Genomic DNA, 27,445 nt, shown 5'->3' with positions numbered 1-27,445 from the left:
ATTTTGGCAGCAGCCACGGCAACTGACAAAGGCAGACTGTGACTCCCAAGTTTCAACCGGTCACGGCCGCGCACCTTTTCAGATACAAAACCGCGCAAACGATTTCTTGCAAAAGTGCAGAAAACAAAACCGAAGCGACCCTGGAGGCGCCCCTGCGCGGCCTCCCTCCCCTCCAGCTCCCCGAGCCTCCGCCACGAGGCTTTTTTCAGACGCTCCTCGAAGGTGAACTTCTAACGGCCTTGACCGGTGGCTACATTTGCGCACCCGCAGATCAGCGGAACTGTGCGGCGGGGCGAGCGGCCCTCGGCCGGTGGCGCCGCGGGGCACGTGCGTGGGGGAGCCGCTCCCCGGGCTCCGCTTCTGCGGCCGCGAGCCGCCCGAGCGACCCCCAGGCCGCGCCCCGCCCCAGCCCCGCCGGCTGGACCCGAGTCCGTCGTCCCGCGCGGCGGCCGAGGACGGGGGGGGGCGCGGCCAAGGCGGGGGCGGGGTCAGGGGCGGGGCCGGGAGGGGCGTGGACGTGACCAAGGGGGCTGTGACCACGGGGCGTGGCCTGGGGGCGTGGCCGGGGCGGGATCCGGGGCGACCCAGACGGGTGCGCACTGCAGCGGTCTGGAAGCCTCAGGTGGGCGCCTGGTTGCGTTCCCCGCTCCTGTCCGGGCTCGGACACGTGCCTCCTCTCTCGCCCTCCCAGGCGTCTGAGCGGGAGGACCCCGGCGGGTCTCCGCAAGTTCGGGGTCCTCGCGAGCCCTGGTCCCGCGAGTCCGGGTTCCCGCGAGTCCGGGTCCTCGCGAGTCCCGGGTCCTCGCGATCTGGGGGCGGCGGCCGGCTGCTCCAGCGGCTCCCGGGGCACACGGGCCGGACGGGCACGGAGAGCAGGAGACGGGGGCTTTCCTTCGGGAAGATGAGGAAGCCCGACGGGAAGATCGTGCTTTTGGGGGACATGAACGTGGGCAAGACGTCGCTGCTACAGAGGTACATGGAGCGGCGCTTCCCGGACACGGTCAGCACGGTGGGCGGTGCTTTCTACCTGAAGCAGTGGCGCTCCTACAACATCTCCATCTGGGACACGGCAGGTGAGGGTCGCCGGCACCCCCCCCCCCCCGGGGCCACTGTCTCGGGGCTCTGCGGAAGAGGTGTTTCCGGTAGGAGAGAAGCATCCCCCAGGACCGGGGTCTCCTAGGGCAGGAGTCCTCAGGGAAGGGTTCCGGTGCAGAGTCCCGCCTTGGCAAGACATGTGACCCCATCTCGGGTGTCAGACCCCTAGTCACAGTGCGAGGCCGCCCTTGGCCCCTCTCTGTCCCTACTTGTTCTGTTTTGCTGGCGGGGAAACTGCTCAGCCACTGGGTAGGTCTTAGGGACAATATAGGTGACTTAAAAGCACCCCGGGCTTCGAAGAGAGAAGCCCCTGTTTTCTCCTGAACCTATGGTGGCGTCTGGCTCCTCAGCCGCAGGGTCCTGTGCTAAGCCTGCTAATGGTAACAATGGTAACCAGGTTCTCATGAACGTGATCTCATGTGATATCCATAACAACCTTGAGGGCTGAGCAAAGCTGGTAAATTACCCCTTCTTTATAAAAGAGGAAGTTGAGCCACTGAGCATTCCCTACAGGGTTTGGGGAGGGGGAGAGCAGGAAGCAGGCAGAGCTCAGGTCTCTCCTGGGAGTCCGGAGCACATCTGCATTTCCCACCACGGGAATCATCTGCTTGATATCAGTGCTTGGGATGAGCTGGTATCTCCCATGGGGGGGTTTGAGGTAGTTTTCTGTAGAAGCATTTTTAAGAGAAGTAATGAGTTATTTTTTAGTGCATGTAGCGTTTGTGATTTTTCCAAAGGAGGGATGGGGTCTTGATTTAGGCTTTCAGTTTGTTAGTCCTGCAAAAGTTCACTGGCAATTATAGTTATTGCTATAGTGGCTATGGTATATATAATATATTGCTATAATAGCCATTACGATAGAATTTATCTCCTTCTCCATGAAAAGGAATCAAATACTTGAAGTAGGTAAAGGAACTGTAAATAGGATGGCAAATTTTCAGGGAGCGCACCTTCTAGAAGCCTGAAACTTGGAGGTCTGACTTTTTTTTAGGCCAGCACTTGAAGAAGTGATCAGTATACCCGCAGCTCCTGTCTAGAAAACTTAACTTACTAGCTTGGGTGCACCGTTCTGCTAAGTGAACAAACTTAGAACTAGTTCTGTGTTTAAAATGGAATTCATGAAGTCTACCCATGTACATCTACCCTTCTCCCTCCATCCTGCGTTTTCTCTTTGAAATTTTTTTAATGTTTATTTTTGAGAGAGAGAGAGAGAGAGCGCTAGCATGAGGAGGGGAGGAGCAGAGAGAGAGGGAGACACAGAATCCGAGGCAAGCTCTCTGAGCTGTCAGCACAGAGCCCGACGCAGGGCTCGAACCCATGAACCGGGAGACCGTGACCTGAGCAGAAGTCGGAGGCTCAAATGACTGAGCCACCAGGCGCCCCTTCATCTGCAGTTGTTTCTTGTTGTTTCTTGTGTATTCTGGCGGTTAACGTCTGACTAATCGATTTGCAACTGTGCCGTGGGAACAGTCTCCCAGGTCCGAATGTCCCGGTCCCTGCTTTTCTCCAGCTCCAGGCTGCAGGGAGGCCCCGAGGTCGTTTACCTAGGCTGACTTTCTAGCACTAAGCGCTGGTAGGGACAAAACACAAACTCTGGAAGTCAGATCAGATGAAAGTGACTTGTCTGTCTGCTGTGCCGCTGGCCCCTCAGATCCTTCAGCTGACTGGTCGTCGTTGGTGTACAAGAGGATAGCGTGGGGCTGGTGTTGCGGTCCCACACCGAGAAGCCCTGTAGCGGCTGCTGTCAGAGGCTGACCTTAACCGTGTGGCGTGGGGTCTCTGGGACGGGAGCTGACCTTTGGTGTCGAGCAGGCGTTCCCGGCGTCAAGGGTGTATGAAGTAGCAAAGTGATTTTCACTGGCCACTTTCTTCAGCGACCAGGACGTGATGCAGCCGGAATCTTGAACGCCGGGGGATTTTGTAAGACAGCAGATGTCACGTCCCAGACGTGCTGTCGGGCTCCCGGGGGCGGCGACTCATTTCCTGGCTGCCGCTTTCTTGTTCCTGGAACTCAGCGTGAGCTCGGTCAGCCTCCCGGGGCAGTGGGGGTGGCCGGGCCGCGTGTCCACATTGCTGCCCTGTGTCCACAGGCGTAGGGTGACCGAGGCTGGCATTCAGCAGTGACACGGGCCATCTCTGTGCCTGGCACTCCAGCCACTGTGGGGTTTTGGGCAACTTGGAAGGAGATGCCCACATGGGTAGAGTCCAGGTACCTTTCCTTTATCTTTGTTGAATTCTGGAGGGGAGGCTACTTTCTTCCTCCTCTTGCCTTGTTCTTGAACTTTCTCTCCATTCCACAGACGTCATTTGTTAAAGTTGTTCACTTTACTTTTTGTAACCAAGGCAGAGGATAAGGACCCACTGGAGGCTGGCTGAAGGGTGCCCTTGGTCACAGGAGGCGGGTGGGGTGGAAGTGTGGGGTGTGCGGGGTATCAGGACACCCGAGGGTAAGGCTGAGAGTTGCGCTCGGAGAATCTCACTCTCGTTCGCGAAGCACCTGGCGGCTTGCAGCTGGAGAGGGGAGGGGAGATGCGCGGGGCCGGTGAATGGGTCATCTTACTCAGTGACACAAGAGGCCTTCGGAGAGGGAAAGATCACTTCCAGGTTAGGGACGGGGCAGTGGAGACCGGCCGGAGCTGAGAAGGGTCCAGACTTTGGTCCGGTCCAGGCGTCCTGCATGCATCGCCTTGGCCCTTCCTCACTCCGACGCTTGCCTAGTCGGGCAGACAGAGGTGAGGCTTTCACTGCGAAGGTTAGGTGAGTCCTGGGAGCAGAGGACGGTGGCCCGGAGACGAGAGGGGCCCCCGCAGAACCCGCCACCACTCTCCTCTCCGTCATTTCCTCATCAGTCTCCTGCCCCGTCTGAGCAGTCTGAAAAGACGTCGCCCATCATTCAGCAAATGTAAACCTGGCCCCTGCTACAGGCCTGGGGCCGCTGCTTCCGCGGGCCTTCGACCCTAGAGGAGGAGGTGGGGCACAAGGAAATGAGTGGCATCGTTTCACATCCGGTTGTTGTCTTGAAGAAAACACAACAAGATGGGGACGCGACCGGTGCGCCCCAAATAAACTGCACCCGCAGGGCCCGGGAAGGCTAGACGCCCCCTCATTTATTCCTCCCTCAAGGCTGTAGTCCCTGGAGGGGGGCCATGTGGCTCACTTTCGCACCCCCACCCTCTGTCCTGGGAAGACAGAGCACCAAGTCCCCGTTCCTCCACCTCCGGGGAGCAGCTCCCATTTCCATCTGAGCTCCCACCGCTCACACGCTTACCGTCCACGTTTCCTCCTGCTGGCTCGCGTGGCCTCCACAGATGACACGGGTGTTCTCTACCCTCCCTGCCTCTCCGAGGCCTCCCCAGCGGGGCTGGCAGTAGCCGTGTCCCTGCGGGTCTGTGCCAGGCGATGCGGGCTCTGCCGTCTTGACCTCTTCCAGCCTCTGCCGCTACCCGGATCCAGAGCCCCGCCAGCTTTGTCACAGCAGCCGCTTTGTCACGGCACAGAGTCTGCTCTAGGATTTTACTGCTGCTCCGACAATTGCCACCCACTTAGTGGCTTAGAGTACGCGGCTCAGAAGTCCTACCTGGGTCTCACCGGGCTGGAACCCAGCTGTCTGCAATCCGAGAGGCCTTGGGGGAGGGTCTGTCCCCTCGCCCTTTTCCAGCTCCTGGAGCCTGCCCCCTCCCCCCCAAATTCCTCATCTTCCACTCCCAAGGCTGTCGTGCCCCCTCCCACATTTAAAGGACCCCTGTGATTTACCCTGGGTTCATCCAGCCAATCTCTCAGCTGGTTAGCAACCTTGAGCCACCGCCCCCCCCCCCCCCCCCCCCCCCCAGCCATGTAACTGAACATAGTCACAGGCCCCAGGGGCTAGGACTTCTTTGCCGGGGAGGGAGGCTGTCATCCTCTGCCGGCCGCAGCCCCTGACCACATGTGTGATTTGGTGGCTCTCCTCTCTCTCCACCTCCTTTTCCTCATCTATAAGTGGGGACAGTTGTAGCACCCGCCTAATGCGTTGTTAGGAATCAATAGGTTAATATTGGCAAAGTGCTTGAACGGCATCTGGAATGAGGAAGCACAATGTTCGTGTTTAATGAGTAAACAGCCATCCAGTGCTGCGCGCTTCTGGCCGCGATTACCACCGGCAAGGCATGTCACCGAGGGACAAGAGCGGCTTGAGTGGGCCCCCAGTAAATAATTCTGCACTAAATGGAGAGCTCAGAGAGACGGGGATTCCGAGCAGTTGGTGTTATGACGATAGCTTCATACTATATAGTGTGACTGCTTTGTTCTTTTTTTCTCTGGGTTTCCTTGGCTAATTGGGATCTTTTGTGGTTCCTGATAAATTTGAGTGGTTTTCCTACTTCTATAAAAAAATGTCATTGGAATCTTGACAGCGATAGCATTGAATCCAAAGGTGACTTTCGGTAATAGTGACATTTTAACAATATTAATTCTTCCAGCCCATGAACACAGAGTACCTTTCCATTTATTTGTGTCTCCTTCAATTTCTTTCATCAATGTCTTGTAGTTTTCATCCCAGAGATCTTTCATGGCATTAAATTTATTCCTAAGGATTTTATTGTGTTTTTTTTAAGTCTTTTTTTTTTTTTTTTTTTTTTTTTAAGGGGCACCTGGGTGGCTCAGTCAGTTCAGTGTCCAACTCTTGGTTTTGGCTCAGGTCGTGATCTCATGGTTCATGAGTTCAAGCCCCGAGTCAGGCTCTGTGCTGACAGTGATAGCTCACCCTCTATCTCTCTGCCCCTCCCCTACTCTCTCTCCCTCTATCTCTCTCAAAGTAGATAAACATAAAGAGAATAAAGTCTTTTTTCTTTAAGTTTTTATGCATTTTGAGAGAGAGAGATTGAGAGTGAGTGCATGTGCAAGCGGGAGAGGGACAGAGAGACGAAGAGAGAGAATCTCAAGCAGGCTCTATGCTGTCTACACAGCCCAAACCCTGGGATCACGACCTGAGCCGAAATTAGGAGTCAGATGCTTAACTGACTGAGCCACCTGGCTGCCCCTATTTTATTGTTTTTGATGCTATTGTAAGTGGGATCAGTTTATTTCTTTTTCAGAAATTAGTCTATGGAAATGCTACTGATTTTTGTATGTTAATTTTGTGTATTGTATTCATTGACTGGATCTCACAGTTTTTCTGGTTGAGTCTTTAGGATTTTCTCTTTATAAAATTAAGTCACATGCAAACCGAGGCAATTTTACTTCTTTCTTCACCGTTCTGATACTTCCTATTTCTTTTTCTTGCCTGATTGCACTGGCTGGCACTTCCTGAACTGTGGTGAGTAGGAGGGGTGAGAGTAGACAGCCTTGTCTTGTTCCTGATCTTAGAAAATAAGCTTTCAACCTGTCCGCGCAGAGCGTGATGTTAGCTGTGGGCTTGTTGTGGATGACCTCTGGCATGTTGCGATGTATTCTTTCTGTGCCTAATTTTGTTAATGATTTTTATCATGAATGAATGTTGAGTTTTGTCGAGTGCCTTTGCTATGTCTACGGAGATGATCATCTGATTCTTCTCTTTCATTTTATTAACGGGACATGTCCCATTGATTGGACCACCCTTGCATCCCAGGGTGGCAGTTGGTTTTAAGATCATTCCCTCGAGGGGTGCCTGGGTGGCTCAGTTGGCTAAGGGTCTGACTTTGGCTCAGGTCATGATCTCAAGGTTTGTGAGTTTGAGCCCTGCATCGGGCTCTTGGCTGTCAGTGCAGAGCCTGGAGCCTGCTTTGGATTCTGTCTCCCTCTCTCTCTCTCTCTCTGCCCCTCCCCAGCTAGTGCTTTCTCTTTGTCTCAAAAATAAATAAAAACATTAAAAAAAAAAAAAAGAACTTTCTCTCGAATAGCTTCAGTGCAGCCGAGGAGAAGATGCTGCTGTCCTGGGTTATGAAGTCATGGTGCCTGTGACGTTAGCTCAGAGGTCCTGGCCGCCTGTGCAGAGCCCAGGGCCTCGGCCCGGTCTGAAGGATGGGGTGGCACACAGTGAGGATGCCAGGTGAGTGCGCCCTCCTTGAGGACCGTGAGCCCCCGTCATTTTCCTTCCACTCTGGGTAGAAGTCACGGCCCCCTACCCCCACATTTAGGCAGCTGCTCCTACATCCGGGGAACCGTGGCAGGGATGCTTGTCCCAAGTGAGGTGGGTTCAGGTTGGAAAAGATGGCGGTGCCGTGGATGAGCCTGAGGGTGGTCTCTGGGACAGGGACCGCACCGTTGCTCATTCTTGATACCTTGGACTGGCCTGTGAGGGCCATGTGGTTTGGACAGCCTCAAGGGATCGGTGCAGAGCAGGTGCACAGCCTGTGCAGAATGTGGAACCCACGGTGGAGGACTCCGATCTCAGCTGAATCTCTTACCGTATTCCCGCCTGCTGAGTGGTTTTGGTGGTCCTGATACCCTCTGCCCAACAATTGGTATTTGTGTGCCGGGACAGCATCTGGGGAGCTACATCCGCTTCCTGTGGATGAGCAGATCCACCGGGCCCTCCCTGGTCATCATGAATAAAGTTTTATTGGCACACAACATGCTCTCACACTGTCCCGGTAGAGCCCCGTTGTTGCAATAGACACCATGTGGCACCGAGAGACGAAAGTGCTTACCCCTCCTGCCCCCTCCTGCAGAAACTAGGCTGACCCCCGGTTTCGGTCACCTTGAGCGCAGACCGCTTCTCTAAAAGTCTTTTCTCTGGTTGCACAGACTCCCCACAGAGTCGCGCATTCCACGGCGATTGAGGGAACCCTGATCAGTTCCACTCAAGCCGCAGCCGTGCTTCCCTGTGGGTCCTCTCGGGGCTAGATGCGGATGCGGGTGGGGTCGGAGGTCAGCTCCACGCGGGCCCCGACAAAAAATAGCTCTTGGAAAAATAATCTGAGTTTACATTCGAGATCCGGAAGTCACACCTGCAAAGCCTGTGTTGTGGGGGAGCCCGTATCTTGGAGGTGGATCCGCGTCTATACCGCTACCATGCACTTTGAGTGGGCGCCCTCCGCGTGCACGGCCTTTTGCGCAGAATGCCTGTGTTTTCTCGATCAGAAACAGTGGCCTGAATATGAATGTGGGTACTAAGACAGGTGGAAGGGAGCCGACCCCGGGTTCAGCAGGGCAGACAAAGCGCCATTGTGCTGAGCGACTTCAGAGCACAAAGCGAGCCTGTGAGCAGTGCGCGCGCTGGGAGTCAGCCCAGAGTCCGCCTGGAGGGGGCGCCGAGGACTCTGGGGGCGGGAGAGGTATTTTCGGCTGGTTAGTGTGGTGTCCATTCAGGAGAATTTAACTAATTCAGGTCAACCATGCTCCTTAACTAAGCCTGATCGCATCTAGCGTCTCTGGAAGATAATTCCAGGCTTTATCATTTCAACTCGGACTTGCCTGCCCGCTTGCTTTGTCGAGATTTCACATAACTTCCCTTTCTGTGAAGAAGAAATCTTAACCACAGTTGCCCACATGTGTACAGACACACAAGTTTAAAGGGCCGTTCATTCTTAGAGGAATGGCTTCATCACCTGCTGACAGATTTTCCCGGTCCTGCTGTCCTGTGCCCGCTGGCCGAGGAAGATCCCAGCATTCATTTCTTAATTTTTTTAATGTTTATTTATTTTTGAGTGAGAAACAGAGACAGAATGTAAGAAGGGTAGGGCAGAGAGAGAGACACACAGACACACAGAATCAGAAGCAGGCTCCAGGCTCCGAGCTGTCAGCACAGAGCCCGACGCGGGGCTCGAACCCACGAACCGTGAGATCATGAGCTGAGCGGAAGTCAGATGCTTAACCAACTGAGCTACCCAGGCACCCCAAGCAGCATTCATTTCAAAGGTGGAGAGAAGGCAGGCCAGCTCGGGATTTCTGGGTCCACAGAGTAACACAGTGGTAGGCTCCCTGGGTTCTCTTTTTGCCTCATTTATCCCAAACTTGGAGCTGAAGAAGCCAGCAACCCAGAAATGCCAAAGGGCACAGACAAAACCAAACAAAATTAAAAGCCTGTTCTTCCACCAAAGGATCAGGAAAGGGGTAGCCTGGTGAGGCAGACCTTTTCAACAATAACTGTTGTACTCCAGTCAAACACTCAGAAAAAACCGGGGCACCCCCGTCCCCATCATCAAGGTGGGAGCCGGGCTCACGTCCCCACCAGCTGCTGAGGAGCCCTCCCCGCCGTGTGCCGGTGGAGGCTGCATGGGGAGTCTGGACTTCTGCCTCCACCGGCCCCAGTCCCGGCCCCCCCCGCCCCCCGGTCCCCCACTGCTGGGGTGAAGGATCCAGCTCAAATGGGAGATTTAAGTGAGACCCAGTATCTCGTAGCACAAGACAGAAATGTCCAGATTTCAATACAAGAGCCGCTCTTCGTACAAGCACCGGGAAGATGTGTAGTAGAGTTGAAAGCGACAATCGCTGGATGCCAGTCCAGAGCTCACATAGATGGTGCAGTGATCGACAAGGACTTAAAGGCGGCCATCCTAAGCATGCTTCGGGGAACAATCTGGAGCCCTTAAACCCAGGAAACAAAAACAGAGAGCCTCAGCAGAAACAGATTTAAAGGAGACCCAAATGGCAATTTCTGAACTGAAAAAAAAATGCGATAACCCAGATAAGAAGCTTAGTGGATGGACTCAGCAGCCCAGCGGAGGGGAGAGAGGAAGGAGCCGCGAGCTAGAAGACAGGGCAGTACACAGCACCCAAGCTGTACTACAGACAGCAACTGGGGGAGGTGAGCAGAGCGTCAGGGACCCGAAGGCTGGAGAGCCAACACTGTGCCGTCAGAGTTCTGGAAGGAGAGGAGGGGAGTGGGGCTGACAAGGGGCCACCAAGGGAAGAAATCTTGGAAGCAGCTGGAGGGGAAAACAAATCAGAGTGACAGCCGGTGTCACATCAGACACCATGGTGTCAGAAAGAGGTGGCTTCTGTTTTCAGGTGCTGAAAGTGAAGATGCAGAATATTGACACATAATTCTTGTCCGTCATCAGTCCCAAATAGTGACTCTGGGAAGACGTCGTTCTTTAAAAAAAAAAAAAAATTTATGTTTATTTATTTTTTTTTTTTTGAGAGAGAGAGTGTGAGCAGGAGAAGGGTGGGGAGAGAGGGAGACAGAATCCAAAGCAGGCTCCAGGCTCCCAGCTGTCAGAACAGAGCCTGACGCAGGGCTCGAACTCACGAACCTTGAGATCGTGATCTGAGCCGAGTCGGATGCTTAACCGACTGAGCCACCCAGGCGCCCTGGGAAGACTTAAATTCTGTTGCGTTTGCACCAACATTGACTTGGGACTTTTAACTTGTCCTGTTCTTTAAGTTATACCTATAAATGCTCTTTCATACTTAATATGCTATTTAGGCAAACCTGGGATGTCCCCACCCCCCCATGAATTTTAAAAGCTTCTGGCTTTGTAGTTTAAACATTGGCAACAAATTTTGTATAGATAATAGCTTTGGTTTTTTGGCAAAATTGTCCTGGTTTTGCTTTATTTTTTAGTAAGGCTTATTTTTTTTTTTAAAGTTTATTTACTTATTTTGAGAGAGGGAGAGAGATCAAGAGTGAGCAGGGGTGGGGCAGAGAGGGAGGGAGAGAGAGAATCCCAAGCAGGCTCCTCGTTGTCAGTGCAGAGCCCGACGTGGGGCTCGAACCTCCAAGCTGTGAGATTACGGCCTGAGCCCAGATCAAGAGTCGGACGCTTAAATGACTGAGCCACCCAGGCGCCCCTTTCCTATATATTCTTCAGAAGTTCTTAATTTCATTAATTAACGGCCTTTACAGGCGTCAAGAATCCATCCTGGGGTAGAGTAACAGTTACACCTCCTACAGGAAGCCTTTTTGTTCAGGTTATACCAGAAACGCATGCCTGTATTTGAAAGTAAACGTACGGGAATAAAGAACAGATCGAATGGCATGATTTTGACACTGTGTTGGCCCATGAGCTACCATGCAGTCCTTCAGGGAGGCACCATCAGAGATTGTGGCCAAATAATAGCTGCTGCTTATGTAGCGCTTACTGTATACGCCAGGGCTGTTCCCAGCTCTGTGTGTGTAGCGCTTACTGTATATGCCAGGGCCATTCCCAGCTCTGCGTGTGTAGTGCTTGCTGTATATGCCAGGGCCATTCCCAGCTGTGTGTGTAGCACTTGCTGTATACACCAGGGCCATTCCCAGCTCTGTGTGTGTAGCGCTTACTGTATACACCAGGGCCGTTCCCAGCTGTGTGTGTAACGCTTGCTGTATACGCCAGGGCCATTCCCAGCTCTGTGTGTGTAACGCTTGCTGTATATGCCAGGGCCGTTCCCAGCTCTGTGTGTAACACTTACTGTATACGCCAGGGCCGTTCCCAGCTCTGTGTGTAGCACTTATTGTATACACCAGGGCCGTTCCCAGCTCTGTGTGTGTAGCGCTTACTGTATACACCAGGGCCGTTCCCAGCTGTGTGTGTAACGCTTGCTGTATATGCCAGGGCCGTTCCCAGCTCTGTGTGTGTAACGCTTGCTGTATACACCAGGGCTGTTCCCAGCTCTGTGTGTAGCGCTCACTGTATACGCCAGGGCCGTTCCCAGCTCTGTGTGTGTGTTAACCACAGGGTCACAACCTGGGTCAGTCTACACAAAGCCCGGAAGTGGCTGGGCCGGGCAAACTGCCCAGGGTTTCTGCAGTTGGTCACCCAGCCTCGTGTGTCCTTCACTGAAACGACATCTAGTCTAAAGGGACAGTGACCTTGTGAAGTGCTCTGTGCGAGGCGCAGTCTGTGCCTACACACGACGTGATGATGTGCCAGCGTGCCTGTGAATGTGGACGCGGTGTTGCACCCAGCAGTGGTAGGATAAACATATCTCCGGGGCCGCCGGGTAGGAGGGCGCTCAGTCGGTTAAGTGCCCGACTTCAGCTCAGGTCATGATCTCACGGTTCGTGGGTTCAGGCCCCATGGCGGGCTCTGTGCTGACAGCTCAGAGCCTGGTCTGCTTCTGATTCTGTCTCCCTCTTTCTCTGCCCCTCCCCCCACTCGTGCTCTGTCTCTCAAAAATAAATAAACGTTAAAAAAAAATTTCCAGCCTTTGGGCCACGGGTCTCAGGACGTGATTCGTGCATCAGCAGGCCTGTCATCCACCCTTTCCCACGGGGAATCTCCCGAACCTCGTACACCTGTCTTCATGTCTGAGATGGCACTCTCATTTGTACCGAGCCAGTAGGGCAGTATAGCGTTCGACCTGTCCTTGAGACAGAGGTCCCGAATCTGTCACTCCCCTGACTCAGCGGTGCTGTTTCTGGGCAATCTTGTTCGAGAAGGGCCGGTGGGACGCCTGCTGGACACCGTGGGCCCGTCAGCCTCTCTTGGTGACCGTCCAGGTCTCCGTGTCTGGGTCCCAGAGCAGGACAAGCACGCCCTGTGGCTTGTGACACTGAAGGTCATCCCGTCCTGTTGACAAACTCCCTGGGTCCAGAAGAGCCTGTGTGCCGGGAAGCCACCCAGGGCCGTGTCCCTGCACGCGTCAGTGCCTTGCTGTGCCCTCGCTGGAGGCGGAGTTTTTGCTCAGAAACAGAAGGCCGATGTGTGACCGCGCGTCTTGTGGAAAGCCATCGTCTTGTGGCGTTTCTTGGAGTGACAGTCCCACCTGAACAGACTTAGCCGTGCCCACCTTTCCACGCACAGCTGCGCTGGCGGGCTCAGCAGATTTTTATTTATTTTTTAGCTGAATCAGTTGGGATGCTTTTTAATGAGGATTTGTCCTTTCCGTCTCTGAGTTTCGGTGACCTTGTCCTAAAATTGTGGTAGAGAGAACCTGGTTTACAGGGTTATTCTGGAGCTTAATGAGGATCGTGGATGGGAGGGGGGCACACGGTGGCTCCTTCCTTTCCCTGGTGCAGAGTAAGAATGCTCAGCCTGTGTAAAGGGGGCGGGGGGCAGGTGGCCAGATCTTGCTTTTCTCCGACAGGCTAAGGAATGACTTTTGGGATTACTGATGGGTGTGGTTTGAGTTGGACATTGAATTTTCATGTATTTTGCCATATGCTGACGTCCAGCTTCAGCTGAAGACCAGACTATCACTGTTTCCACGGAGTCAGATTATCCAACAGGAATAAAGAATTAAAAAAATGGTAACAATTTTGGCCAAAGTCCAGGTATGGTAATCATTAATTGCTTAAACATGAAGAATGGTGGATGTAAAGAGGCCCTTTTCTTAACATTAAAGGGCTTATTTTATAGTCTCTTACTGGGCCCTTTTCACATATTGCTTTGTGCTTGTTCTTGGGGGGGTGGTGGTGGTGAGGGTTTTGTTATCTCCCCGACTTTGCGCTGACTCTCAGTTCTGTGCTCGTCCGAGCTCGAGGAGTCCGCTGTGGCCACCGCCAAGCTCCCTCTCATTCTGTGTCCCAGGGTGAACACTCGGTTGGTGTGAACCGTCCTTTCACACACCCCGTCAACACTGCGCACCTGCTCGGGGGCTAGCAGTGACCGTGGTGGTCTTTCCTCCTGGGAGCTGAGTCGTGGAGCGGGATGGTGGCTGACAACTTTGTGCTTGAAGGAAAGGGTGGGCTGGTGGAACGGCACTGATCGGCTCCGGTTTGGACTTGAGGGTGGGGTGGCTTGTTGTCCCCCGTGGAAAAGAGAGTTCTGCCTCCTTTGCACATTAACTGCCTCATCCTCTGTGTCTTTCTGTAACATGCATCTTGTGTTACACAGTGTTCCCATTGTGCGTCCTTACACGGCTGTCTTCTTGATGTCTTCAAGACCTCTGTCTGCCTCCCTCATTAAATGAACTAAATAACTAAGTAAAGAAATAAATAAAGATCCTGAATGTATATTTACTAAATTCAACGAATTAAATAAAGATCCCAAATGTATATGGACTTTTTCTTTTTAAAAGTAAGTTCTAACGCCCAACGTGGGCCTGAACTCATGACCCCGAGGTCAAGAGTCGCATGCTCCACCAACTGAGCCAGCCAGGCCCCCCTATATTTACTTGTCCCCCCAGATTTTTATTTAAATCCAAGTTAGTTAACATACCATGTAGTATTGCCTTCCAGAGGAGAACCCAGTGATCGTGTCTTACATATGACACCCAGTGCGCATGCCAGCAGGTGCCCTCCTCAGTGCCCATCACCCTTCTAGCCCATCCCCCACCCAGCTCCCTCCAGCAACCCTCAGTCTGTTCTCTGTGTTTAAGAGTCTCTTATGGTTCACCTCCCTCGCTCCCTGCTCCCCGCATATGTTCATCTGTTTTGTTTCTGTATTTACTTTTTTTTTTTTTTATCTGTTTGGGAGTCATGATTTTGCCCTTCCCTGAAAATTGCCTTTTAACATGTTTCAGAGTAGAAATTGCTTAAAAAAGTGCTTGACCAAATATCCTAGTGCTTTTCCTAACAGAATTTAGAGGCCTGCCCTTGCCGCTCAAACACTTACTGCCTGGCATTTTTGTACACAGACCATTCATTCTGCTGCTGGTGTTAGGAGCGGCTGACTTCTTGGGGGCCCTTGAGCAGCTGTGTGAGCGCTCTGGGCCTCTGCTTCCAGATCTGTGAAATGGGCACCCAGATAGTGAGGAGAACAAAGTGCCCGTGTGTGCATGTGTGGGTACATGCGTGTGAGTGCATGTAGGTGTACGTGTATGTGTGCATGCACGTGTGTATGCACGCATGTGTGTGCACGTGTGTATGCGCACATGCTTGTGCGTGTGCACACATGTAGGTGTACGTGTCTATGTGCATGCATGCCTGCATGTGTGTGTGCATGCACACGTATAAGTGTGTACACGTGCACATGTGCATGTATGTGCATGTGCGTGTGTGCAGGTAGGTGTACATGTGCACAAGGGCGTATAAACATGCATGTGCGTGTGTGCATGTAGGTGTACATGTCTATGTGCATGCATGTGTGCATGTGTGTGTGCGTGCACACGCGTAAGTGTATGCACGTGCATGTGTGCATGTATGTGCACACGTGTGCATGTAGGTGTACACGTGCACACGTGTGTATATACATGCATGTGCATGCGTGCACGTGTGGGCGCATGTGCGTGCATGCATGTAGGTGTATGTGTGCATGTGTGTGCGTGTGCGTGTGCGTGTGCGTGTGTGCATATGTGCATGCCTGCGCGTGCACAAGATGTTCTGCCTGCACTTGGAGCGAATCTCCATCGAAGTTTGAACTGCTCTCACAGCAGTTCTCAGAGGGAGTGAGACTTGGTTAGCAGAATCAAGGACACTGGTGAGGACACTGAGGCCCCTGTGTCAATAATGGAGCACAGAGGAAGCAGTTCTCCTAAACCATGAGAAGCCAGACTGAGTGGAGGATGTTTTAAATGCTTCCTGAGTTTATATCATAACTAGAACTTATCTTTTTAAGTTTATTTATTTATTTTGAGACAGTGCATGTGCACACGAGCAGGGGGAGGGGCAGAGAGAGGAAAATCCCAAGCAGGCTCCTCGCTGTCAATGCAGAGCCTGATGCAGGGCTCAAACCCACAACCACGAGATCACGACTTGAGCCAAAATCAAGAGTCGGACTCTCAGCCAACCGGGCCTCCCCGGCACCCTCTATCCTAACTGGAACTCTTCTGCTGTGAGGATCTTGCGTTATGAGTAGCTGGGAAGAGTGTGTGATTCACCTATCACAGTGCCTTGTGAAGTAGCAGTGTGGTCCCCTGCAATTGTAGAGCGTCTGGGGACACTTTGTTCCCACTTTTCAAAGCGTGTTGACCTACTTGCTTAGCTCTGCACCTTTTCCACAGCAGCTGCGGAAGCACATTCCAAACCGAATTTTTTCTAATCTGATAAACTCTGGTTGGTTACCGTGTAGTCCAGGTCCCTGCTGCTCAAGAGTGAAGCTCTTGGTGAGTGGTGCCTTTCAACTTTCCTGGGTTGAACCCCCTGCAACCCTCTCCCCCCTCCCCCTGGGGAACTAGGACCGGGTGCAGAGTCTCAGGAGAAGGCACTGGAGGGGTGGAGTGTAGAAATGGCAAATGCAGGTTTGAGTTGCATCGTTGGGTTAAAACTGTATCTGGTCCTGGGTTGATGAGAGCTGCCCTAGATCCTTCAAGGCTTTACAGTCTTGCTTCCCAGAGGGAGGTCTGTGGGCTGGAAGAATCCAGCAGAATCCAGGCCCCACCGAACCTCTTGAATCAGAATCTGCATGTAAACCACATCACCAGGTGATTCTTGTTCCAGGTGGACAAGAATTACTTTGTGTTTGCTGCAGCTACTGCAGAAATGAGCTGTGAAGGTACAGACAGGCAGGGATTCGGCCATTTGGGTTTTCCGGTGTTCTTAGTAGGTGCTTTGTTTTACGTACAGTTCTATGTCTCTGTCCATCTCTGTCATCTACCTATGCTCTTTCTACCTATCCTCTCTCTTTCTCTAAGTATAGACAATTTTTCTTAAAACCTTTTTTTTTTTTTTTTAATGGTTAGTTATTTTTGAAAGAGAAAGAGACAGAGCATGAGCAGGGGAGGGGCAGAGAGAGAGGGAGGCACAGAATCCAAAGCAGGCTCCAGGCTCTGAGATGTTAGCACAGAGCCTGACGCAGGGCGCGAACTCAACAAACCTTGAGATCATGACCTGAGCCAAAGTCGGACGCTTAACTGGCTGAGCCACCCAGGTGCCCCAGACAATTTTTCTATTGTGGTAAAATACACAGAACAGAATTTATCACTTTAATCAAGTATATAGCTTGGTGGCACTGAGTACATTCCCATTGTTGTGCAGCCACCATCATCTCCAGAACGTTCTCCTCTTCCCGGCTGAAGCTCAGTACCCATTAAACGCCAGCCCCAGGCCCCCTCCCTCTGGCCCTGGTGGCCCCCCTTCTGTGTTCTGTCTCTATGAATTTGACTGTTCTAAGTAATTATTTAGAAGTTTTACGTTTATGTACACTATAATATTCTATTTAAATATTAAATGAGCTCCAACAACATATTTCAATGTGATTGATTTCAAAGGGCTTTTGCACCGTTCCATGGGTGAAATAATTTCCAGGAACTCCCAGGTTGACCCGCCATCCGCAGAAGGCATTTCTGGTTTACGGTATCTGTCAATGAATAATGTACTTTCCAGGGACTTCTGTGAGAACATACCCAATCTGTTGAGCAAGAGATAGCTAGACCTTGTAAACATCTAGCTGTAAACATCTATCTGGATTCCTTAGAATTGCTCAGAAAAGGTTTAATGTGCTTCCCTCGGGATGGAATTAACAGAAAAGCAATTGTTCTCTGCTGTGTATTTCTCAGAGGACTTTATATTACGGAGAAGAATAAAACGTTGTTCTGGATCGCAGAGCTGTTAGACATAACTGGGGTATTTACTGAATGGGCTACTCTAGATAAGAGGCTATTCTAGATAACTTGATATTTCGAGAAAGCTCTCTATAAAGTTAAAGAGTTTTCTTCATACGCTGTTTGCAGTTGAGTCTCGACTTTGAAACAAGTTAAAACTTGCTTTAAAAAATCTGAAATGGGGGCGCCTGGTGGCTCAGTTGGTTGAGTGTCTGACTTCAGCACAGGTCATGATCTCGCGGTCCGTGAGTTCGAGCCCCGCGTCGGGCTCTGTGCTGACAGCTCGAAGCCTGGAGCCTGTTTCAGATTCTGTGTCTCCCTCTCTCTCTGCCCCTCCCCCATTCATGCTCTGTCTCTCTCTGTCTCAAAAATAAAATGTTAAAAAAATTTTTTAAAAATCTGAAATGATTTTAGTCCCCTGCTTTAATAAGTAGAGAATTTAGCAAATAATTGAATTTTTCTTTGTTAATCTCACTCTAAGTTAATTATCACAGGACAACAGAATATCTGTTGGAGGTAAAAGAGATTGGATTAAATATGTTGGTATGTGAGAGGTTTTTATTAAAAGCTAAATCTGTTACGTAAGTGTATTTTCTTTGGAATTGCCTCTTTTTTGTAATATTAGATTGCTAAAGATCATATCTTTATTTGAATTACTTGGTTTTATTGCTGAATTATTTTTAGTACACTCCTGTCGGAGGAGAGTGAGGTAATTTGAGAATTAAGCTCTAGTTATTATTATATAACCTTAGTAGTTATTTCAGAAAGCCCAGTTGGTGAGTCACAGACAGAGGATTAATTTAGGTGCAATTAATTATTTGGTTCACTTGGGCATATGACACGTTCGCTGTTTTTGGTTGAGTCTTCAAATTATCAAACAGAAACAACAGAAATGACACGCGTGCGGGTTTGGGTAAAAGCACAACGTGTGTAAACAAATTCATTTTTCTGAAACACCCTTCCTGTGCCCCATATGTTGTTATTCTATTAGTTGGAAATCATCGTGGGTTTGGACAAGAGGAAAACGCCTCCTGTAACAGGCTCGGGTCTTTGTCTTTAAAATGTTATTTAATCCCCTCTTTTGTTGGTGTAATTTATTACTTGGTGTTGGGCTTTTAATTCTTCCTCCTGGCAGAAAAAAAACCCCATTAATATGGAGTGGGTTTTTTTTCCTTTTAAATTCCTACTCTTTGATGTCCAGCTGATGGCTATTGGCTCCGGTCTTTCCCTGCAGTTTCTGGGAGGTTCTGTGAGCAGACGTGTGAGCGAGACCGGGCTTCGCCCTGCCCGTGGAAGGGCCTGGACGCACAGCGCGCGGTGGTCCCGTCTGTCTGAGAACGGCAGACGGTTCATTCCCACCCGTCCACACTGCCGCCTGGCTGGGAGGGAGCATCTGTCCCCCGGGGAAGCCAGTTCTTCAGATGCCGGTGTTTCACTTTTTGTGCTTACCTGGCCTCTTTGGGGCTGCTCGCTTTCTGATAAGAAGATGACAGAAATCAACCCGTTGTTTCTTCTAGATTTTGAAACACTGGCATTCTTTTCTCGAACCTGAGCCTCCCCCTGAGCCATGCTCGTGTAGGATTTGGAGCTGGCTCCTGGGAGCGGGGCCTCTGGACCCTGATGGCTGTGGCCCCTGCCCGCGTGCGGTGCCCGCAAGGTGACCGAGTGTGTGCGGGCTGTGTGCAGTGCCCACAGAGGTAGGTGCTGTGACAGTGTTGCTGCTGGAGGTTAATACCCTGTGTTGTCGCATACGGGCCTGAAGAACATGCGGCCAAAGCAGCCCCCCACTCAAGGGGTCTCCGTCTCCTGACCTGACCCTCTTCGGATGGGTCACGTGTGCGTCCGACGACAGGTGTCGGGACCGCTTCCCTCGTGGTGCCTCAGGGTGGATAAGCATTAGTGTCTCGGCGGTTACCCCCTCTTCTTTCTCGAGTTTCTCTAGCAAGACGGGCAGCCGGACCGGGGTGTGCACTCCTTCTCCGGTCGATCAGATCAGAGGCCCGAGGTCCTTCCCAGAGCAGCGTCTGGTCGGGCTCAGCTGCGGGACGTGTTTTCAGGAAGCCGGCAGATTTGCTGACCTTGCTGGGGACACTGCGTGTGCATGGGCTGGGGCACGTGCGGTCACTGCCGTCGGAGCCCTCCCGTCCGCTTCTCTGCCGTGGGCCACTGCAGGGCACAGATGCCCAGTTTTTCTCCTGCGCATGGAGGGGGCGGGAGAGGCCCCCGCACGCGGGTGTGCTTTGGTTCCGTCTGTGACTCCTGGCCTCTGTGAGAGGCGAGGCCTCGGCCCGTGGCCCCGTGGCCTCCGTGGACCGAGTCCTGTGGCTGCCACACACCGGGCGGCTTGCAATTCCCGGTTGCATCCCCGTCCCGGATGAAGGTGTTCTGGATCCCGACTTTGGAAACCCTGTCTTTCCCGTGTTTACTGTTCGGGTGTTGAAACCCAGGCAGGAGGCTGGTGTGTTTGTGGGTGTGCTCTCTGTCTCACAGGCAGCACAGGGGCTCCCCTGCTGGGTCTACGTGCAGCGAGGGAGGCGGTGGGGCCCGGGAGTGGGGCGGACCGTCCTCAGTGAAGAGGTGAGCCCTTTGGGTCACGGCGACCCTCGCCACTGCTGGAAACCCCTTTCAGGACACTTCCCCTTTTCCTGTGGACAAGCGGCCAGTGAGCCGAGAGAATTCCTTTTTACTTTTTTAAGTTTATCTATTTATTTTGAGAGAGAGACAGAACGAGCAAGGGAGGGGCAGAGAGAGGGAGAGAGAGAATCCCAAAGAGGCTCCATGCTGTCCGCGCAGAGCCTGTCGCGGGGACTGATCCCACGAACCGTGAGGTCATGGCCTCAGCCGAAATCCGGAGTCAGATGCTTCACCGACTGAGCCACCCGGGAGCCCCCAAATTCCTTTCTTTCCAGGAACTCTCGGTCTTTGCTCTTAGGCCTTCAACTGATTGGGTAAGGCCCACCCAAGTCACGGAAGGCGATCTACTTAAAGTCAGTGGATTGCAGATCTCAAAAAATACCTTCATGGCAACATGTACACTGACATTGGACCATGTAACTGGACAGCACGGCCTGTGGCCAAGGTAACCACACACAGGTATTCCGGGGATGGCAGACTTGTGCCTCTGTGTGGACAGTGGGTCCCTGGATGAAGTGTCCTTGGGTCTTTGGTGCGCATATATTGTAGAGGCAGCTGTGCCCGGCGCTGGCCCCAGATGGCCAGGCCCTCTTCTTAGCCCGGGAGGACACGTGCTTCCTTTTTCTCATTGCACCAGAAGAGCTTTAAACGTCTGTGCTTTTGTGAACATTCCTGGGGGTAGCTGTTTCCACGGGCCATTCTCCAACGACGCTCACAATCCGTTCAGGACAAATAAATAAACTAAAAAAAAAAAAAAAAAGAAAAAGAAAAAAGAAACAGCTTTCTGATTCTCACATGTTAGTGACTGGCTTTTACTTGACTGTCACCTCTGGCTGCACGTCACATGTGCCAGGGAGCTTCTGACAGGATATTGGTACCGATCCCCCTGTCACATCCTGTTTTACGGGCTCTGGGGTGAGGGGCCCGAGCATCACTATCATTTTGGAATTAATGAAGCAGTACATGCACATGTTTCAAACGTGCAGCCCGCGTCGCAGCGTGATTTCTGACGGCCACACCATGCGTTCAGTTGCTTCCGACCGCGGAAGCAAGAACGAGACCGTGTTCAGGGTAAAGGGGGCGGGCAGTCACCTGGCCCGAGGACGGCTGCAAATAAAAACGAAAGCAATGGAGCAGTTTGTGTCCTGTGGTCCAGAGGCTGCCTGGGACCCCCGTGGGCCGCTCGCCGACTTGTGTCCCCGGGGCTGCTGCTGGGCGGAAAAGCTCCGCTGATCCCGCGCGGCAGCTACGGGACGAGGCACCCCAGAACGGGAGAAGGCCATCTCTGAAAGTAAGGCTGGTCAGTAAGACAGGGTAGGGGACTGGTCGGCCGCCAGAGTGGCCAACAGGCCCCGGAGACAGTCTGTAGATGTGCTGATGAAGAGACCAGGATGCGGGGGCCTGGGAAGGTGTTTATCCTTGGGTGGGCAGGGCTCTGACCCTCCGTCTATTTAAGCAGCACCGACGCGGGGCTTGGCGGGAGCAGGTGCACGTCTAGGTGGTTCCTGTCCTGGTTATGTCCTCTTGCACGGCCGCCCGCTGGCGGGACTGTCCGCGTTCCAGCGATCGGAACGGAGGCCCAGCTACTTGCCCAGGGTCACACTGTGGGGCTGTGAGTGCGGACAGTCTGTGCTTGGAGCCAGGCTCTCCCACGGCTGGTTAGACCACAGACTGCCCAGTACCTGGGCTCCCGGCTCCTGCGTGCGTGGGCCCCTTGCTGTGCTCTCTGGTCTCAGTTTCTCCCTCTGTAAAATGGGGAGAGGGGGAGGCCCCCTTTGTGCGGTTGCTGGGAGGACCTCGTGGCTGTGTCCACTGTCCCCATGCCGACCCCACTTTCTCCCGGTCACTGCCCCTCCCCCTCTCCCCTGCCCCCAGGTCCTGGCTGCCACCGACCCCTACTTGGAGTCCACCAACCGGTATTTGTCCCGTGACTGGCTTGTGGCCCTTCTGTGTTCCCTGCAGCATTATTCGCAGTCCCTAAGGAATGGAAACACCCCAAATGTCCTTTGACAGATGAATGCATAAAGAACACGTGTCTGTGCGTACAATGGAAGATTATTCAGCCTTAAAAAAGAAAGGGTCTGCATTATGTGAGTATGTGGGCGAACGGGAGTGATTTGCTTCACGGACAAGCCAGGATTCCCGGACAATCACACGCGCTCCCGGCCCCCAGCCCCTGCGGACCCCCACGGCAGGGGCAGCCCTGGCCGCTTCCTGGAGGCGTAGGAGGCTGGGCCCCTCCCCGGACTCCTGCCTCCAGCTCGCTGGCAGGCGGTCTGGCGGGGCCACTCCAAGCCCGGCAGCCTGGCTTCCCACCTGGCCTGCGGTTTGGCCCTCGCTGACCCGCACCCCCCTTGGCTGGCACAGGTCAGCCGCTTCCCAGGCGTCCCCAGAATCGGGCCACAGGGCTGTTAGTTCCTCAGTGTGAGCCAAATAGAGGAAACTCCCGGGCTTCCCAGAGCCTCGGCTGTGGAGCTGGCGTAGGGACGCAGGCTGGGGCAAGTGGGTGAGAGAGAGAGAGACACCCTCCTGGTGGCCACGGGAGGGGAGCTTGTGCGCCGCCCACGTAGGCCTGGAGCAGGTGTTTCCCATGTGTTAACGGGAGCCTGACCTCACAGCCCAGCTGCGGTCACAGACCTGCAGAAAACTTACGAGGTCTGGAGTTCAAACACCGTGCGAGGCTCACAGAGCCAGTTCTCAAAGGCCGAGTCTTAGGGAGCCACCCCTTTATCGTTGCTGTGTCTGGATGCCGGAAATGCCGGGGCTCCCGCTGGCCCTGGGCCAGGGCTAAATTCAGAACCTCTGTTCCCGGTGCGACTACCCCGTGCCCGTGTGGGCACCGCACTCTTGTGACCGCCTACCCGCCGCGGATTGTGTCTAAGCCAGAATGTAAGGATTTCGGGTGCAGAAACCGCTCACTCGAAAATTCTTTGGGTGCCAGGCCGCCACACTCTGTCTGCGTTGGCTCCTGGGCGAGCGGTGGGGTGATCGGAACAGCAGCTCTGGTCTCCTCTCCTTTCAGGCTAGCGTTTGGGATTCTTCCATTCTTACTTCCTTCGTTACTCTGAGTTTTTTCTTGGTGTGTCCGTATTATTTACTTTTTTAGTTTTTTAAAGGCAAATCAGACATTTTTGTCTGGAAAGGAAAAGTATTTTCGGCATGGGCTCAAACACAGTTGCCCTTTTGTCCCCAGTGAAGTGCGTAACAGACGGACAGACGGTCCCCCCGGGATAACTGGAATGTCCCTTCACTCTCCCCTCGTCGGCCTTGTGGGCTCTGGCATGTGGGGCTGGTCACCTCTCCTGCTGGAAGACCTCACGATGCCCGGATCGTTCTAGACGATTAGCGTCTGAAAGGAGAGTCCTCGTCAGTGGTGATGGTGGGGAAGCATTTCTTTCTTTTCTTCTTTGTTTATACATTTTTGAAAATGTTTGTTGATTTTTGAGAGAGAGAGGCAGCGTGCGAGCAGGGGAGGGGCAGAGAGACAGGGAGACACAGAATCCGAAGCAGGCTCCAGGCTCTGAGCTGTCGGTACAGGGCTTGAACTGTCGGGGCTTGAACTCACGAACCGTGAGATCATGAACTGAAGTCAGACGCTTAGTCGACTGAGCCAGCCAGGTGCCCCCCCCTCTCTTTTTTTTTTAATTTTTCTTAGTGTTTATTTATTTTTGAGAGACAGAGAGAGGCAGCATGAGTGGGAGAGGGCAGAGTCAGAGAGAGGGAGACCCAGAATATGAAGCAGGCTCCAGGCTCCGAGCTGTCAGCCCAGAGCCTGACTCGGGGCTTGAACTCACAGACCACGAGATCATGACCTGAGCTGAAGTCGGACGCTCAACCGACAGCCACCCAGGCGCCCCTCTCTTTTCTTTTTAACTAATGCCTGCTGTTGCCATTTTTAAAGTTGGTTTTTAAAGACTTCTTGACCATCGTCTCCCAGGGTGGGTCCAGAAAGCGACGGGAGAGCACAGCTGAGTTTCTGCCTGTTGGCACGGGGCGTCGTTTCACGGGAACTTGTGATGAGACGATCTGTGTCAGGACTACGTCGTGCTGATGCTCACGGGCAGGAAGGCGGTTCTGTGGGTGCTGGATTCCAGAGCACACGCCGCTGGTCAGCAGGCGGCCCTGGGAAACTTGCTTTCTGGCACATCACTTTGACCTTCAGCATCTCTGCAGGGCGGGACACGTCCCTCCAGCCCCTGCCCGACCGGGCCTGGGCGGCACCTTCTCCGCCCCTCCCCCTCCGGATCATTTTGGGGGGACATGTGGGGCCTTGCTGGACAAGAGGGGAGCCCTGGCTTTGGGTCTGGCTCTGTGCGAGGGGAAGTCAGCTGTCAGGTGTAGGTTCACGCCGTCTTTCTCAGCAGGCTGCTCTCCACCCGGAACTTAAAGTGAGGCAGTCAAGGCCATTTCAGAATAACTGGGGATTGGGGTGGCAATTGGTTGTGTTTCTTTGCTCATTTAGCTGAATGAAAACAGTGGTTTATTGGCAGAGGACATGTGCTTTATGTGAATATACGTGTGTAGGTAACAACCTGCCTTCAGCCCATGCTCCTGAGACCCCCCGGGCCAAAAGTTCTTCCTTTCTTTTTTGTCAGGGATCCCTTTCTACCAGGTAGTGTGAGCCCATGACCCTTTCTCTGAATACTGGATTTAAATGCATGCAGGGGCGGCTGGGGGGCTCGCTTTCGATCTAACTCAGGTCCTGATCTCACAGCTCGCGGGATTGAGCCCCGCCTCGGGCTCTGTACTGACAGTGTGGAGCCTGCTTGGGATTCTCAATCTCTCTCCCTCTCTCTCTGCCCCTCCCCTGCTCATGCTGTGTCTGTCTGTCTCAAAATAAACAAACTTAAAAAAAAAAAATGCATGCAGTAAAATTCAAAGCTTCCTTTGGAGACCAGGCTTCCTGTAACAGCAGGTCCAACAGCTGTCGTTCCAGAGCAGGGGGTGGTGCCCCCAGGTCCCTGAGGGCCTGAACACTCACTTCTTTTTATTTTATTTTTTAGTGTTTATTTATTTATTTATTCATTTATTTTTTTTCAACGTTTATTTATTTTTGGGACAGAGAGAGACAGAGCATGAACGGGGGAGGGGCAGAGAGAGAGGGAGACACAGAATCAGAAACAGGCTCCAGGCTCTGAGCCATCAGCCCAGAGCCCGACGCGGGGCTCGAATTCACGGACCTCGAGATCGTGACCTGGTTGAAGTCGGACGCTTAACCGACTGCGCCACCCAGGCGCCGCGGTGTTTATTTATTTTTGACAGAGAGAGAGAGAGAGAGACAGAGCATGAGCAGGGGAGGGGCAGAGAGAGAGGGAGACACAGAATCCGAGGCAGGCTCCAGGCTCTGTGCCATCAGCACAGAGCCTGAGGCAGGGCTCGAACTCACGAATCGCGAGATCCTGACCTGAGCCGAGGTCGGATGCTCAACCGACTGAGCCACCCGGGCGCCCCTAGGGATGCTCACTTTTTTGTGCATGCCAGTGTCTTGATCAGGCCCAGCTCCAGCCACACCTGCATTCGGGGTACGGCTCCATCGTCCCTCTGGGGTTGCCGACCTCGGACGAGAGATAACCTGCATGTCTCTTTTCCTCTTCCGGCCAGGGCGGGAGCAGTTCCACGGCCTGGGTTCCATGTACTGCCGGGGAGCGACCGCGGTCATCCTCATCTACGACGTCAACCACCCGCAGAGTCTGCTGGAGCTGGAGGACAGGTTCCTGGGCCTGACGGACACAGCCAGCACTGACTGCCTCTTTGCCATCGTGGGGAACAAGGTGGACCTCGTCGAGGAGCCGGCTGCAGAGGACCAGCGGAAGGACGGGCGGGGCCCTGGGGTGGCTGGGCGTGGCGGCGGAGCGCCCAAAGCGCCCAGGCAGGTGCAGCCAGAGGACGCGGCGGCGTTGTATAGAAAGATCCTGAAGTACAAGATGCTGGACGAGAAGGATGTGCCGGCCGCTGAGCAGATGTGCTTTGAGACCAGTGCGAAAACCGGGCACAACGTGGACCTGCTGTTTGAAACCTTGTTCGACCTGGTGGTGCCTGTGATCTCGCGGCAGAGAGCCCAGGGGCCGCCGCAGACCGTGGACATCACCAGTTATAAGACGCCCGGACAGACTCCATCTGGGTGCTGTGCCTGATGCATGGGGGCGCCGAGCCCCGGGGTACACGATCGGCCAGGGGATGACCAGCGCGGTCGGAGGGCGGGTGGAGCCCAGCGTGTTCCTTAGTGGGGCCGCACACCAGGAGGAGGTCCCGGGGCCAACGCCAGCTGGTGGTTTTGCGGCCGCTGGGAACGGTCCCTCGGTCTGTGTCACTGTGCCGGGAGGTGGGGGACAAGTGAATCCCCTGCAGAAACTACTCTTCTGAGCTGAGACGCCCAGAGACCGCTGTCCCCTGCTGCCTCTTCCCTAACAACCCGGCCTTGCCAGAGGCCGTGGCCGGGCTTTGGAGGGCACCCGGCGTGGCCCCTGCACCACTCTTATGTTGTTCTCAGACATCGGTGCCTCCTGGGTCCTACCATTTGGTACTTGTGTCCTGAGGTATCACGATGATTCTGGACATGTTAGCTTCTACGCAATCAGGAATCCCAGCTTCGACGTGGGTGCAGCCGTATGAGTGTGCGTATTATTAAAAAGGATTATAGGAAGACCCTTGGTGTGGAGTCTGTGTTGATTTAGACTTTATTTTCACTGCTGGTGGACCCCTTGCCGGGGATCCTGGGAGGTGGCTGTGAGCTTAAGGTACTTGTCTTTCAGGGCGCCTGGGTGGCTTAGTCGGTTAACCGTCTGACTTGACTTCGGCTCGGGTCATGATCTCATGATTCGTGGGTTCAAACCCGGAGTCGGGCTCTATGCTGGTGACGCGGAGCCTGCTTGCGATTTTCTCTCTGTCTCTCCCTTTCTCAAAATAAATAAATTAACTTAAAAAAACAGTGGGAGTATCTCAGCCAGCTGGGGCCGCTCGTCGCAGACCCTTAACCTCTCGCAGCCGTGGGGGCTGGATGCCAGAGGTCCGGGTGGGGGGGCCAGATCCGATTTCTGGTTGGGCCCCTTCCTGCCTTGCAGACCGCACCTTCTCACTGTGTCCTCATATGGTGGAAGGAGCAAGCTCCGGTCTCTCTTTCCTCGTAAGGGCACTGATCCCATCATGAGGACCCCACCCCCAGACCTCCAAAGGCTGTCACACGGGGAGGGGCGGGGTCTGGGCTTCAACATCTGCGTCTTGGGGGAAGCAAGCATTCGGTCCATAGCGGAATGCAGAGAGGCAGAGGCCAGCCTGAAAGCAGGGTGTTTCGTGAGTCGTTACTTCCGGAGGGTGCGGGGAGGCGTGCGGTAATTGTGTTCAGTGCCCACGACTGGCGTGGGGGCCTCCAGGCCGGCCTCCTCTGCTCCCGTGTGCCGCCTTTTCCGGGGTGTGCACCAGCTGACCTGCGGGACGAAACGAGGCACAGCCCCCTGCCTCTGCCTGGGGCTCCCCA

The 27,445-nt window shown here is 53.5% G+C and overlaps 1 protein-coding gene across 2 annotated transcripts; it reads left to right on the top strand.

The window, feature by feature from the left end:
• The first annotated feature begins 567 nt into the window (after positions 1 to 567).
• Positions 568 to 26,616, top strand: RAB20 (RAB20, member RAS oncogene family). 2 transcript variants are annotated; one of them, XM_045055866.1, is made up of 3 exons: positions 940 to 1,073; positions 21,934 to 22,061; positions 25,573 to 26,616. In XM_045055866.1, exons 2-3 carry the CDS (start codon positions 21,989 to 21,991, stop codon positions 26,103 to 26,105), a joined length of 606 nt encoding a protein of 201 aa, XP_044911801.1. In that variant the 5' UTR covers positions 940 to 1,073; positions 21,934 to 21,988; the 3' UTR covers positions 26,106 to 26,616. The 2 variants fall into 2 exon arrangements, with proteins under 2 accessions (XP_003980577.1, XP_044911801.1); XM_003980528.6 differs by lacking the exon at positions 21,934 to 22,061 and having other exon boundaries at positions 568 to 1,073.
• Positions 26,617 to 27,445: the final 829 nt, after the last annotated feature.

Source organism: Felis catus, chromosome A1 (assembly GCF_018350175.1).
Source record: "Felis catus isolate Fca126 chromosome A1, F.catus_Fca126_mat1.0, whole genome shotgun sequence".
Taxonomy (NCBI): domain Eukaryota; kingdom Metazoa; phylum Chordata; class Mammalia; order Carnivora; family Felidae; genus Felis; species Felis catus.
This window is presented reverse-complemented; position numbering and strand designations above follow the sequence as displayed.

What these genes read in the sequence shown, in the direction of transcription:
- RAB20 (XM_003980528.6), top strand. Translation starts at nt 902, where the DNA reads ATGAGGAAGCCCGACGGGAAGATCGTGCTTTTGGGGGACATGAACGTG. An exon ending in CTCCATCTGGGACACGGCAG is followed by an intron (nt 1,074 to 25,572) that starts GTGAGGGTCGCC and finishes TCTTCCGGCCAG; the next exon opens with GGCGGGAGCAGTTCCACGGC.